Source organism: Syngnathus typhle, linkage group LG2 (genome assembly GCF_033458585.1).
Source record: "Syngnathus typhle isolate RoL2023-S1 ecotype Sweden linkage group LG2, RoL_Styp_1.0, whole genome shotgun sequence".
NCBI classification, from domain to species: Eukaryota; Metazoa; Chordata; class Actinopteri; order Syngnathiformes; family Syngnathidae; genus Syngnathus; species Syngnathus typhle.
Window position 1 is genome coordinate 3,723,475 of NC_083739.1, and position 13,479 is coordinate 3,736,953.

At 47.2% G+C, this 13,479-nt stretch overlaps 2 protein-coding genes and 2 long non-coding RNA genes across 6 annotated transcripts; 2 read left to right on the top strand and 2 right to left on the bottom strand.

Moving 5' to 3' along the window:
* Positions 1-656: 656 nt before the first annotated feature.
* LOC133149936 (uncharacterized) lies at positions 657-1,151 on the bottom strand. Its single transcript, XR_009713699.1, has 2 exons — positions 996-1,151; positions 657-909 (listed from the first exon to the last, which is right to left on the bottom strand). It is a non-coding gene; the product is annotated as an uncharacterized LOC133149936 (long non-coding RNA).
* znf740b (zinc finger protein 740b) lies at positions 867-4,839 on the top strand. Of its 3 annotated transcripts, XM_061272169.1 has the most exons (7): positions 870-970; positions 2,057-2,211; positions 2,358-2,588; positions 2,718-2,843; positions 2,920-3,049; positions 3,135-3,253; positions 3,352-4,839. In XM_061272169.1, the coding sequence occupies exons 2-7, from the start codon at positions 2,167-2,169 to the stop codon at positions 3,526-3,528; spliced, it is 828 nt and encodes a 275-aa protein (XP_061128153.1). In that variant the 5' UTR covers positions 870-970; positions 2,057-2,166; the 3' UTR covers positions 3,529-4,839. The 3 variants fall into 3 exon arrangements, with proteins under 3 accessions (XP_061128154.1, XP_061128153.1, XP_061128155.1); XM_061272170.1 differs by lacking the exon at positions 2,057-2,211 and having other exon boundaries at positions 867-970; XM_061272171.1 differs by lacking the exons at positions 870-970; positions 2,057-2,211 and adding an exon at positions 1,248-1,424.
* A 1,845-nt stretch (positions 4,840-6,684) lies between these two features.
* Positions 6,685-10,954, top strand: LOC133149937 (uncharacterized). Its single transcript, XR_009713700.1, has 2 exons — positions 6,685-7,319; positions 10,699-10,954. It is a non-coding gene; the product is annotated as an uncharacterized LOC133149937 (long non-coding RNA).
* Positions 10,871-12,880, bottom strand: copz1 (COPI coat complex subunit zeta 1). Its single transcript, XM_061272172.1, has 9 exons — positions 12,756-12,880; positions 12,312-12,380; positions 12,157-12,238; positions 11,982-12,073; positions 11,782-11,837; positions 11,617-11,694; positions 11,494-11,545; positions 11,378-11,416; positions 10,871-11,300 (listed from the first exon to the last, which is right to left on the bottom strand). The coding sequence occupies exons 1-9, from the start codon at positions 12,771-12,773 to the stop codon at positions 11,253-11,255; spliced, it is 534 nt and encodes a 177-aa protein (XP_061128156.1). The 5' UTR covers positions 12,774-12,880; the 3' UTR covers positions 10,871-11,252.
* Between the last annotated feature and the right edge of the window lie 599 nt (positions 12,881-13,479).

Consider the following 13,479-nt stretch of genomic DNA (forward strand, 5'->3'; position numbering starts at 1 on the left):
GAACCAAGTAAACAGCCCCTGCAATTATTTTCTAACTGTGATTTCTTTTTGGAGGGGGATGACTATTTAATTGTACTTTGCAATAAAATACACACACAGTAAGACACTGGTCTCAGATTTACAGCAACCAAAAGTTATTTTTTGCTGTTGAATTAACGACTGCTTTTGTTAACTGACTGATTTATCTGATAATGTACACGCTATGGATGAATAATAACAATCATTATGCAAAAAAAAATAAAAACTGTAAGGTACTGATAACAGGAAATTCCTTCCAGTGTGACAGTTGATGTCATTTTATTAACAGCCACTAGATGTCGTCAAAATTCGACTGCCATTTTATGATAATATAATACAAGAGGTGATGAAGTGCACAAACATGGCAGGACGGAGAGGAAAGCTAGAGAACTAGATGAAAAGAATGGAAAAAAGTCGTCAAAGAAGAATTGATGGCCTTGTGCATCTAAGGGTTAAAACCCTAACCCTAGTTTGAAACCCTAACCCTAGCTTTAAACCCTATTTTGAAACGCTAACCCCAGTATGAAACCCTAGTTTGAAACCCTAACCCTAGTTTGAAACCTTGACCCAAGTTTTCCTTGTGCATCGAAGGGTTAAAACCATAACAACGGTGTAAAAACTCACTACCTCAACCCGTATACCTTTGGTGATATTTTGTTTTTATTTTCGTTTTCCCTAATGCAAAACATGTTCCTTGACTAAAGAATGGAAAGCACACTGACGCGTTCAGGCCAGTATTTTCCTGAAGCGTGCCTCTTACGTCATCAGTCCCTTACTAACATGGCCGCACACAAAGGTCATTGAGCGGCAATCACATGGCTACCCCTGTGACCAATCAGAACACTCCGGCGGGGAACACTTCCGGTAGCGTTTCCTGTCAGTGTTTGTAAACTGAAAAGAAAAATTGGAAGTGCGTCAACTAATAATCCGCAAAACTGTAAACAATTAAAAGGTAAGCAAAACAACCGGGAGCACACCTTAATCGCGTTTGCAGAATCTTTTCATTGGTGGGCTGTTTTCGGATTTGGGAAGGTTCCAGCACAGCCTGCGGTAGTTTTGTGTGCTGGTCCCTGAGCCCGCCCGCACGCCCTGCCTGCCTGCCTGCCTGCTGTGCCTTGTGTGTGCCTGCCTGGCTGTTGTTGTGTCGTCTGGGGTGGGGGAGGGTGGGGGTAACCGTCTTGCAAGACTCCCCCCCCCCCCCCCCCCCCACCACCACCACCACCACCACCACCACCACCACCACCTCAAAACGAACAACTAGCTAACAAGCTAGCACGCGTTGTTTGGTTTCATTCAGTGCGGCCTCCGATTTCTTTTGCCATCACACTTTGGGTATCCGTCTTTCAAATCAAAACCCGACGACCCGCAGCCGACTATTTCAATTCCGCTCGCCAACCTGTTCTCTGGTAAGTAGCTAACTAGCAAACTTGTACAGTTAGAAATGTGTCACCTTCGCTTCAACTAGATCATTTCTTCTTGCACGTGAAAGCCCCTAGCTAAAGGGATCTCTTATTAACAACACTTGAGCTTAGAGGAGATGCTTTACCATTTGTAGATAATGGAACGAAGCTCGTTTTACACAATATAGAATCAGACTAGTTCCCGACGAAAACGGAAACTATTCGAAGCATATAAGAAGGATAAGGTGTCAGAACTATTGGAAGAAGACTGGGAACTAACTGTAACCTTTCTGAAAATCAATATTAATGTGGACAAAGTGGGGGCGAGAGAGGGAGCCCTCTTCTGGATAAGCGATCACGCGACTGCTAAACTCGAGCTTCCCATTTTCCTATGCGCTATACAAGATGCTCAACTTGCCGTGACGTCACTTGCCTTGTTTGGGTTGTTTACAATTCACAGTACGTCGTTAAAAATGGACCCCCCCCCCCCCCACACACACACACACAAACGTTGAATGTCAAGTCAAAGGGATGCTGCACATTTGAGCGCCAGAGCTCCATCTCATCCCTGCCATGCTTGATGAACTTGCTTCCTGACTGAAGCGCGTAGCTTTATTTTGTCATGCCTCTACTTTCAGGCTTTGGCCTCCGTGATTTGGGTGCGTGTGGTCTCTTCTGACTGAGGTCAGCTGTGCCTCACCCCCCCCCCCCCCCACACACACACACACAAAAATTCAAAAGCACGGCGATGACACACCGTTCAAACAACTCTGTTGGAGAGCATGCGAAATGGGTCAGTGGAAGTCTCTCCATCTGCAGAATCCAAATCACGTGGCGCCAGAGGCCTGCCCTTTTCGTGTTAACTCGCGTTGCTCGGCACCGCTTCGCCGTCCCTCCGTGAAATCCCGCCGACTCTGATGTCGCCGTTTGCGTTCCCAGGCTGGCTCGCCGGGCTACGAGGAGGTGCTGTCCGGCATGGCCCTGATGCAAGCCAACAACATTGCGGCTCAAAAGAAGATGATGTCCTCCCTGGGTCACGGGCACCGGGGTGCTTCGGAGGGCCACCAAAGCCACCCGCACCACGGCCACAGCCACCACGGACACCAAGGGCACCACGCGCAAGCCAACAGCCACGTGGGCCATCTGTCGACTGGGAGCTGCCCACCCCTGGTGAGCGCAAGCCTTCCAAAAGCAGCCTAATGGCGCGCCACGCAGCTTTGGCGCCGACCGGCCAGCTGGCGCTCGGCACCGGTCCTGTTGCCGAGCAGCCTAATTCGACCACATCTTTTCTCCCCCAAGCTGATCCAAAAGGATGGCGATTACCACACTTCCAGAATATTGGACGGCAAGAACACACACGGCGGCCAGAGCGGCCACGTCAAGAAAAAGCACAAAAAATCGGTCCGGGTCAAGGAGGAAGCGCGGGTACGCTTGAGCTTCTTTTCACGTTTGCCTGACCCCAACAATTGACGAAAGGTGTTTATTTGATCCCGCTGGCTAGCCTTTATTGCAGCAGCTGGACATGGATGACGACAGCGCTCTCAAAGTCCAGAAGAACTTCATCTGCGACCACTGCTACGGAGCTTTCCGGAGCAGCTACCACCTCAAGCGGCACATACTGACGCATACGGGTGAGGGGGAATCGATGCTCAAAGGCTGTTTTGAAGCGCCGCCCGCGCCACGCCCCCCCTGACCCTGAGAATGGCGTGTCCGCAGGGGAAAAGCCGTACGCTTGCGACAGCTGCGAGATGCGCTTCATCCAGCGCTACCACCTGGACCGCCACAAGAGGGTGCACAGCGGCGAGAAGCCCTACCAGTGCGATCGCTGCAATCAGGTGAGTGGCGTAGCGGGACGGGACGCCATTTTCCCCTTTCTTTCCTCTGATTGGTTCGTTTGAGATGGCATGCTGACAACCGACCTCTTTGCCCGCAGACCTTCTCCCGGACAGACCGGCTGCTGAGGCACCGGCGCCTGTGCGTGGCCGGCATGGCCAAAGACGACGGCCAGTGTTGCGACGGGCGCTCGTCGGCGTACTCGCAGGGCACGTCCGGCGGCCACACGGCGTCCTGGAGCCCCTTACAGCCTTCCGGCGGCCGCCTGACCGCCTGACCCCGCAAGGACCCAACGGACAGCTGGCCACGCTGCTGAAGCGAAAGCTGAACGCGGGCGGCTTAGACGACACACCTAGCTAGCTAGCTAAGAGAACCAGATCAAGTTAGTTCCGTCACGGATTTTGATACCTTTTTAATCTCCTTCCCTGTGTTGTCGAGATCAGAGGAGAACGAGCGATTCTCTTCCCAACACGGCAGTGGCAATAAGTGGATGATACTCTGGCGCTTGATCACACTAAAGACTGGAGTAGCGCCAGCCGGCAGCCAGCCGCCATTGTGGACAGCGTCTCGGCCGCATCTTTGAGAATCCCGCCGAGCCCAGAAACCAAGCCCAGGACCTTCGGACGGTGTCCGTCGCACAAGACTCTGTCAGCTTCCGTTGGTCAAATCAGGTTGCTTTGGTCTCGCACTTGAAAATCAATCAACATTGAAAAATGTTCAACCCGTGAAAGCCGAAGCATTTCAACGTGGCGAAACAAAAGCTCATATCCGATCCAAATATGCATTTAGTCCTCCGCTGCGGGTTCACCTTTGTATTTAGCGTTTTCTTTTTTTTTTTTATGAAATCATCCCATCTAGTTCAGGTTGTTGATCTGTTGGTCTTGTTTTTGGATGAACGCTCCGGCTCATTAGTCCATCCATCTTGTGGGATGTGGCCCAGGACGCGCTCGCTCGCCTTTGGCTCAACAAGATTGAATGTGAAGACAACCGTGCCATGTCCTCTCATCTCTAGTTTGAAACACTTGAGCATCTTCTGTGAAGATGATGTCTAAGTGCTGCTTTTTTTTTTTTTAATTTTGAACTCCACGAGCTCATCCCCTGTAGAAGCGTGTGTCCGTCCGGTTCAATCTCCAAACACCAAGATGTGTTGAAAAAAGGCTTTTGCTTTTCCAGTTAATTTTTTGGGGAGTTGCGTTGCTATTTTTGGATTACGCAAAAGGAGATGGGGGACCATCAATGACACTGACCTCTGCTCAGTAAGTTAATATAAGTATTTAAATTGTATTCAAAATGTGGGACCTAACCCCCCACCCCCTCCCCCCCAAAAAAGAAATCTCCATATTTAGAAAGTTTGAAGCCTTGTCTGATTGCCTGTGTGATCGGAAGGTGGAGCAACTTTTCATTTGGAAACATCTTTTTTTTTTTTTTTGTCTGCATTTATACAAATGTAGAGACCCCGCCACGATTCAGTGTTTCATTGTTAGGCATTAGGGTAAAATGATGTACATTTTCTAGCTACATTTTACACTGCTTTGTTTGTGGAGTTTTAGGGCCCTAAGTCTCAATAAAACGATCCATTTTTTAAAAACTCACTTATTTAATAGGACACATGTCGACAACTTATACATGTATGTATGTATGTACAAATTATTTTGCCACAATTAGTTTTTAAAATGGTCCGCCGTTCCCACTCAGTAAATGTGAGTGACGAAAAGCTAGCCTGCTTGAGGGCCTTTAACACGATTAGAGACTTTTGACTGATTGATGTTTGAAATTGCATTCCGATACCTCTACGTTCCTATTCACCTGGTCACGATTAATATCTCAGCTAAGCAATACCCGTTTTCGCCGCAAGGGGGTAGTGTGTCACTTTTTTCGGAGAGAGAGGAGTGAGAGGGGCCTCCAGTGACGTCAGAAGAGCAGATAGGGATAGTTATAGTAGCAGTGAGATGGCTACAAAGTTCTAAGGGTCCACATTTGAGAACCCGTCAAGATGGGGGGCAGTGAGACCCCAGTTTTAGCGCTTGACGTCATCTGATTTCTCGAAGGGAATAAAGGAAACAATATTTTGGTCGCTGCATTCGTAGTCTTGGGCGCCTTTCACTTTGCCAGTTAACTCCCCGAAGGCTGCTGGGAGTGTTCGCGCGCTCAGCCCCACCCCCACCCTATAGGAGATATGCCCTCCCTCACTGACCCCCCTCCCTCCCGCCGCTGTCTTGATTTACAGCACCCACCGGCCCCCCGGCACTTAACAATGGACCTTTTTAAGTGAGTGAGATGGGGAGGAGATTAGAAAGCGGATTAGAACACTCCATCTTCATACACAAAGTGTAGAAATCATTCAGGTTCGAAATCATCTCCGCGAGACAGAGCGATCATTGATCATCGTGGGTTCACTTGTGCGAATGTTAGTGTAACCAATGAAAACAGGGTACTGATAGCCGTTGACTATCATCCACTTCAATTCAAAAATTTGAATGGATTGAAGTGCAAAATCACCTCACCACAGCAACAATAATAATCCACACATTCAAATATAACAGTGAATTAGAAAAAAAAAAATACCGACACGCTAGAAGAGCAAATACCGTTTTTTCCATGTATAATGCGCAAAATTTAACTAATTTATTGTCCTAAAATCTGGGGTGCGCATTATACATGGGTACAATTTTTTTTTTTTTATCCAGATATCATACGGAGGCCGCCATTACAGATGCACTTTCTTCTCTGCTGTTCATTTCAAACACGCTCCATACGAACACAATGCTCTGGTATCAGACGCTTGCTCGATCACCTGCTCGTTTGCTGTCACAATGTACCCTACACAAATCCGAAACATTTCTTCGCTATTGAGTTTGCTAGCGCATGCGCAGTGATACTCACCGGCAGAATAACATCCGGTTGTTCCCAAAGATGATCTTTTTTCTGAAATAATTTGACATTTACGGACTTAAGTAGGAGTCAAAATTTGGGTGCGTATTATACATGGGTACAGGCTGGTTTCCAGCATCAACATGCCATTTTTAGGGTGCGTATTATACATAGGGGCGCATTATACATGGGAAAAAACGGTATGTTGACAAATAGCACGGCTGGAGATACAACTTTATGTTGGATGTCGCCAATTATGCACACGCATGCGCATATGGACGCGCGCGCACACGCAGGCATTCATTATTCCTAAAAATAAAGATACACAAATAAACACACTCCTCTCCTCCTAATTACAAATATTGACGAGTCTTGCAATGGAAGCAACTATCAACGTTGTAACAAAAAAGTCAAATCCCGTGCCGACAAAACAAAGGCTCGTTTTCTAGGGTGCCTGATTTTTGCTCCATTTTTTTCCTCAGTATCACGTTCCCAAAATGGCCACAACCACACGGGTGAAGCATTTGATGAAAGAAAATGAGCTGTTGCAATGAACCTGGCAGCTTCTCGTCAAACCTTCAGCACAAAAAAAGAGAAGGCGTGACTGTAATTGATTGCCAAATATTGTCATTGGTCCAATTGTTGTATCCGGAAGCAAAGCATGAGACACTCGCACGTACAATAAATTCGGGAGCAGCGTGACGACATTTCTTTGGAAGTTGAACGACCTGATGTGATCTTTCACAAGTCACGTTAACTTTTGATCCTTGGATGTCCAAAACAGAGGACATCAGCAAATGTCTTTTGGTCCCACCATGGAGACGCTTGCTTTGCTTGGCCATTGCTGCGGTCACCTTGACCTGCCTGCTGCTTGTCTCTCTCCCCACCTCAACATTTGTCATTAGTAAGCGAAAAACAATCTTGCCTGCCGTCTGGCCACTCACTTGGCCAGGGCAGAATTTTCCAAGCCTTGAGCAGACTTTGCTTCTTCACTCCGACGCCATCGGCTCCAAGACGGCTCGACGTCCTGCTAACGCGAGGTCAAGAATCGCCCGAGTCGGGTCTGAAGGGCAAAGGGTAGGAAACGATTGAAATGAATGAAGGTGCGCTGAGCCATCTCTTGCTACAAGGAGCTCCGCCTCCATCTTGAGTCATCATCGAAAGAGAGAAGGCTTACGATGTGACCTCAGCAGCGGGGTAACCCCAAAGCTTGAACAATGGTTCCAGTTAGCGAAAAGTGGGCCTTTTGGTTGAAGTTTGACCTCGAGGCACAGAAATAGATCCCAAGTTGGCGCACAACTGTTTTGAATCTGTCTTCTTGTGCCAGCTGACCTTCGGCAGTCACTGTACTGTGAAATACTAAACCAAGGATGCCATATCCAAGGGAAACGCCGCGTGAGTGAGCGGGTCGGGCGAGGCGACCGTGTTAGCCGTGGAAATTTCCACTGGTGAAGGTTGTTGCAAGGCCGGGGGTCAGGCGGGGGTTTTGTTTTTGGGCGATGCTCTCGGATTGAAATCCAAGGTTGAGTTTTGGCATCTCTCCCTTCACTGGGGGGGGTTGACTTCTCGGATGCCTTTTCCAAGCCCGTCTCCGCGTTATTCTGCTGGTTCTTTCTCTCGGCGGGCGCACGAGGTCTCTTGTCCCCCCCCTTGTGACGTCAGAACTATTATGCTAGAGCACCCCCTCCCTTCGGGGAGAAGACTTTACGATCGCAACCTGACACCGTTTCTGTGTCCTATAAGCCATGGAGCTGTAACTCACTTCAAAGGCAGGAGGCATCAAATCTCGGTGCGGCCATAAATTTAGCTGTCAGCTTTTGGCCAATGAGAGGGAGGCCATAAATCACAGCTGTCCCGCTGGCGGCCAATGGAAAGACGATGGTAGTAAATCTGTCGTGGCCGTCTCTGTTAACAGTGTTGTGGTGTGGTTGGGGAATCCGCGCGGGGAAGGGGGGGGGGGGGCAGATGACAGAGGGGGGAGGGGGCAACAGCGGGCTCAGAGGTATGCCCGACTAGATGCTCCTCTGCACATTCTTTTGCTGCTACTGCTGCAAAACACACATGCAGACTTGAGTCCCAACACAGAAGAGCTCAGGGAAGATTTTTCTTTGGGGGGATAAAACAAGACTAAACACGCAAGGGGGGAAAAATCCGACTCGGGAAGCCCTCGTAAAGCTTTACGGCCGCAATTGCGTGCGCCTTGTCTTGTTGACTGTCTCCAATGAAAATGACAGATTGTCGTTCTTTAGTACTGTTTTGCATCATCACTGGTGCAAAAGTGTTGAGTGTTTGATAACAGCAGTAACCCAGAAAAGGCCATCGGGATTATGGCCCGTGGTGGGGGAGGGGCGGGGTCAAACTGCATTCCAGATGTGACCCGGTTGCACACGTGAGTAGATCTGCTCGGCTTGAAGCGTCACTTTGAGCGGGTTTTGCGTGCCTTCTTCTCTTCGATGGGAAAAAGGAAAATCACTTCCAATATCTGCGGGACTCACAATGGCTTCCCTCGGTGGACCGCTTTAATTTTCCGATCAAAGTTGGACATTTTCATGTCGTAAATCTTTCGAGTGCCATAAAAGCACTGATCTCGCGAAGGCAAAGCTATTCCAGTCCAAAAGGGGAGGGAGGGAAGAAAGGGAGGGAGGGGAAAAAGCTGTAACTTCACAAAGCCCACCATTTTTTTTTCCAGCAACCTGTAACGACGTCCAATAAACCAAGCACATTCACGCTGACAGTTTTATCTGACGTCAACAAAAAATAAACATTAGCATCAAAATTTACAGTCATTTTTGTCATTACAATGAATGCTCTTTTTGGGGAGGGGGGGGCGGGGGCACAAACAGCTTGCTGAATTATGGCCAAGGAAGGCAAGAGTGCAGCAGCGAAGGTGTTGTTTTTGGCCGGCTTTTTCAGGAGCAGTCGTCATTCTCCGTTCTATGGGAATCCATAAAGAGAGCCAGAGAGGCCAGCGGGGGCCATAAAACACGTCAGGCTGCAGAGTTGCTGCATGCAGGCTCGGCTCGGCCCGGGCCCATTCCACCGCCTCCTCCACGTGTGCTCTTCTAGCCTAACCTTTAATGACCTCCTCCTTTTTCTCCATTCATGGCCATTGGATTTCCCTTATATAGTTTGTACTCAGTCTTTGATTTGGACTTTGGTTAGTATCTTTGTGTGGATGTTAGCTAGCTACCATAAAGTAGCCTACAAGGGTCATGCTCTTTGTCCTGCTCAGCCAATCGAATGGCTCCGTCTTGAATGCATTTAGCCAATCAAATGGCTCCGTCTTGAATGTATTTCGAGAGCCAAACTCATCGTGATAGTTTTCTCTCGCACGGTCCACGTCGTTCGACGGCTGCTATAAAGACTTTAAGCTTACAGATGACGAGAATTTATTGACTCTTTTGCACAGCGCACTCGGGCGCACGCAAAAGAAAGCGAGTAACTCTCGCTCGCACTGTACTCATCGATCATGTGCGAAAGCTCGAGCCCGCACCTCTCTGACAGCGTGTCAAGCTCTTTCAAACGTTCCAACCATTCGTGTATCATTAAGAGAAGTTACTGTGGCGTTTTTTCTTCAGTTTTTTTTTTTACGATGGTGCAAGTGTAATTAGAAGATGGAAGCACGCATGCGCGAGAGGGCGACCAAGCCAAGTGTGTACTTTAGGAGCCAAGATTTCATCTCATCACATTTATTGCTCTACTAACCTTCACGTCGGCGTCCTCCCGCTGTCCTCGCTTCGCTGGCAAACTGGTGCGATAACAGTAAAGCAGTGCGATAATGATGACGCCACCGCATGGCTTCTTGGCCAGGAAAACACTTAGCATGAAGCGGTAACATACAGTCACGTTCATTCATGCTTTCTTTCATTGTGGCTCTTAGAAGCTCTCATTCAAGGTTCTGAGCCAGACTGGAGGCCAGCCAAGGAAGTAATCAGCCCCACGGGTCAGAGCCGATAAGACTTTCATTGACGAGCTTCTACGACGTAAAGAAAAAAAAACAGCAATCTTAAATATCGCGGGAAAAGACGAAGGCTCTTTAGAGCCAGTTAAATGCCTGCTCACAAAATGTTCACAACGGTGGTGAAAAACTGGAAAGCAAATAACAGAAATTGCCCAACTCAAACAAAAATGACGGCAAAGTTTTGTTTTTTTAATTTGACGTATAAAACGAGGGAAATTGGCTAGACAGCTTTTTCTTCTTAACCACGTTAAAGCTAAAGTAAACGTGTTAGTGCCCTCTAGTGGACACATTGCGTAAGACAGTTACACGCTTGTCAAATAAAACGTGACCGCCCTGACAGCAATTTATTATTGGTAACTTGCCTACAAAAAGGTTTTCCTGCAAGGGGCCACAACAAAGGCTTAGTTCTCACAGTCAAGTCTAGAATGAGCAAGAATGTGTTGACGATGCCTTTTGGTGAATTCTCCTGACCATACACATTTGTTTTATACCGCGATACCGAGGCCAAAAAAAGTAGGGAACTTCCGTGACTACATTTTTTAATTTTTTATTACTCTGTCGAAATGTGGGAACAATTTGTGAATGAAAAGACAATACATTTTCTGCTTTTGCAAGGAGCAACCAACCAATTCCAATGGCGCACACCTGAAAAGACGGACGGGCCAGCATGACGGAGGGCGTTTGTGTCCACTGCACCTGCTGCACCGTAACAAAACGAACAGCAGAGGGCGCCCTCGCTTAAGACGGCTGGCTCACAACCACACCATTTATGAAGAGCAAAAAAACGTTGGAGTGCATCAACAGACTTTTATTCAAGTGGTCTGATGACAAAAGAAGGCAAAATGAAATAAAGTTCGGCCACCAGTGATGACATTACAGTACGTTTCCATCAACAAATGAAAAGATTACAAGGGCCAATGCGTGGAATGTTGTCACCAGCTCTGATGGGTCGATTAAGAATCAGGGAGCCATACGCTGGTTTTCATCATGAGAAAATAAGAATACAAAGAGAGCAGTTCGACCGGAGTAAGAGAATGTACACCTGATTTGAAGCCGCTAGTGTCCACAGCTGTACAGAAAATATCTTTTGGGGCTGCGGCAGCTGACGGCGGTGATTGCAGGGGAGCAAAAGGAGGATGTGGATCAGTGCCATGACGAGCGGGCTGCGACTACCGGAGAAGCGACCACTTGATCTGTTCCTTGGCAGACTGAAGGACCTGGGAAAGAAAACGATGCCTTTTTGACGGGCGGGCTTTGGGCTTGTTTTGTGTTTTATAAGCGGCGGGGAACCAACCTGGGTGACGGTCTGCTCAGTCAAAGGCACATCATCCCCCTAAAAGAGAGCAGATGTTTCAGGTTCACAGCATTTGTCTTAATACGGCACCAAGAGAAGTAGAAGTGGCAACTTACTCTTAGGGCCACACGGTGAACAACTTGCTGAGGGTCACTCTCCAGGATCACCCTGCAGGGGGCAGCAAAGAGCAAGCTCAACGCCACAACGGAGACTGATGGAGACGCTCACGCTCAACTCACCCTCCGTCCACAATTTCATCCACGGCAAGGAAAAGCCCCTCCATATTGTCCAACAATGCTCTGCGCTCAACATTTTTTCTGTAGGTTTGAATACAGAAGACATTAAAAGTTTTTCTGAACCAGTCCGAGAAGATGACATGTTAATGAAAGATGTCAACAGCATACCTCAGCATCTGACTGAGGGAGTCGAAGAGGCAGTTCAGAACAGCCATCAGCATCAGCTGTTCAAACGAGAAGAGTTTATTTTTTCAAATGGAAGCTGTTTGTGTCACTTTTGTTCCTTACAGCAAAAATACATTTCAAACAAAAGAAAAATGGACTCGCAATGGGTCGACCCGTCGTTGTTATGGGATACAAACGCGTACCTCATTTTCATGCGAACTTCCAATCACATAAAAGAAGAGGTCAATGTTGCTCTTGTAGACAACCGTGAGGCCTTCCAGTAATGCGATCTCACCTTGTGATGCACATAGACAACATCCATATTCAACATAATGCAACACGTGTCTTCAAATTGGGAAACACGATAACATCTCTTACTGTCTGTCCGATGTGTTTTGTTGAATATGTTCTTCTCAAATGCTTTCTGTTCCTTCACTGTGGGGTAAGTGTCATCATAATACTGCGAAAACATGTCATCGGGTCCGATTAATTGCCAAAGTTTAATTCAAGAGATGCAATTAACTCTCCTGTACCTTGGCATAAAGTCGGTCGCCATCATTGTCCAAAATGAGAATTGCCTTCACGGTGTACAAAGACGGTTCCTGTACAAATGACACGTCGTTACAAACGAATACATTTGGAATTTGAACACCAGCTGGTGGCGGGCGTCGCTTTTGCTGCTTCAAACGTCAACAAAACGCCAAATATACGGGACGACGCTAAAATGCAAATGATACCCATAGCCGATTGTTGCTTTTTGATTTGGATGATGTGAAAGGTCAAACGTGACACTTCCACATCACCACAACGCACGAAAAACAAGCTAACGGAGGCTGGCTAGCTAGCTGTTCGGCTAGTTAGCTAGCCAACGCGTTATTGTTCCATTCTGCGAACGAACCAACGCCGTCTCTATGTTTCCCATAATAGCACACGGCGTGGTTAGAAAACAAAGGCTTTATTCAAAGTAGCGATATTACCAATATGTGAGTATCCATCTTGTTTTTTGTTAGCAAACCCGGTGGAGTGGACTTGTCAGAAACCACGTGATACGGTACGCGGAATGAGGCGCTTTCCTATTGGCTGGCGGTAAACCACGTCGCTCAGCACTTTTCTCGCGAGATCGAGCAACTTTTCAGCGACCCTTTTCCAAATAGCAGCGAGTAACAAATGTAGTTAATTAAAACACTTGGAAATTGTTCTGGAATATAAATAAGAATATAAATACATACGAAAAATATGAAGACACTCGACAAATTACACAAAAGTGTTGATAAGCAATCTAAACTACAACAAAATATATTTTCTAAATGTTTTTATAATGTAAATAATATAATGGCGGTGTGTAAATAATCCCAACCAAGCAGTGGTCCTTTAGCGACTTTGGGCAACAAAGTCCATCGAAAATGAATTTCCACTTGGGTGCCCATGTGCGTATATGTCTACTTTTAGGAGGCCAAGCTTGGAGATAAAGGTAGACATCAGCCGGTATCGAGCTTGTTGAGCAAAAGGTGGGAAAACGTGAGCTGTTGCATTGATAAGTGAAAGACAATCAGATGAAAATGGTGAAAATCAACAACAGCGCGACCCCACATGACCTTTGTGTCAGCAGAATTGCCACAATTGTGTACATCTGCCACAATGGTCCCATTTTTATTTCCACACCGAGGTATATATCGCTGTCATGTTTTCAATTCCCGACTA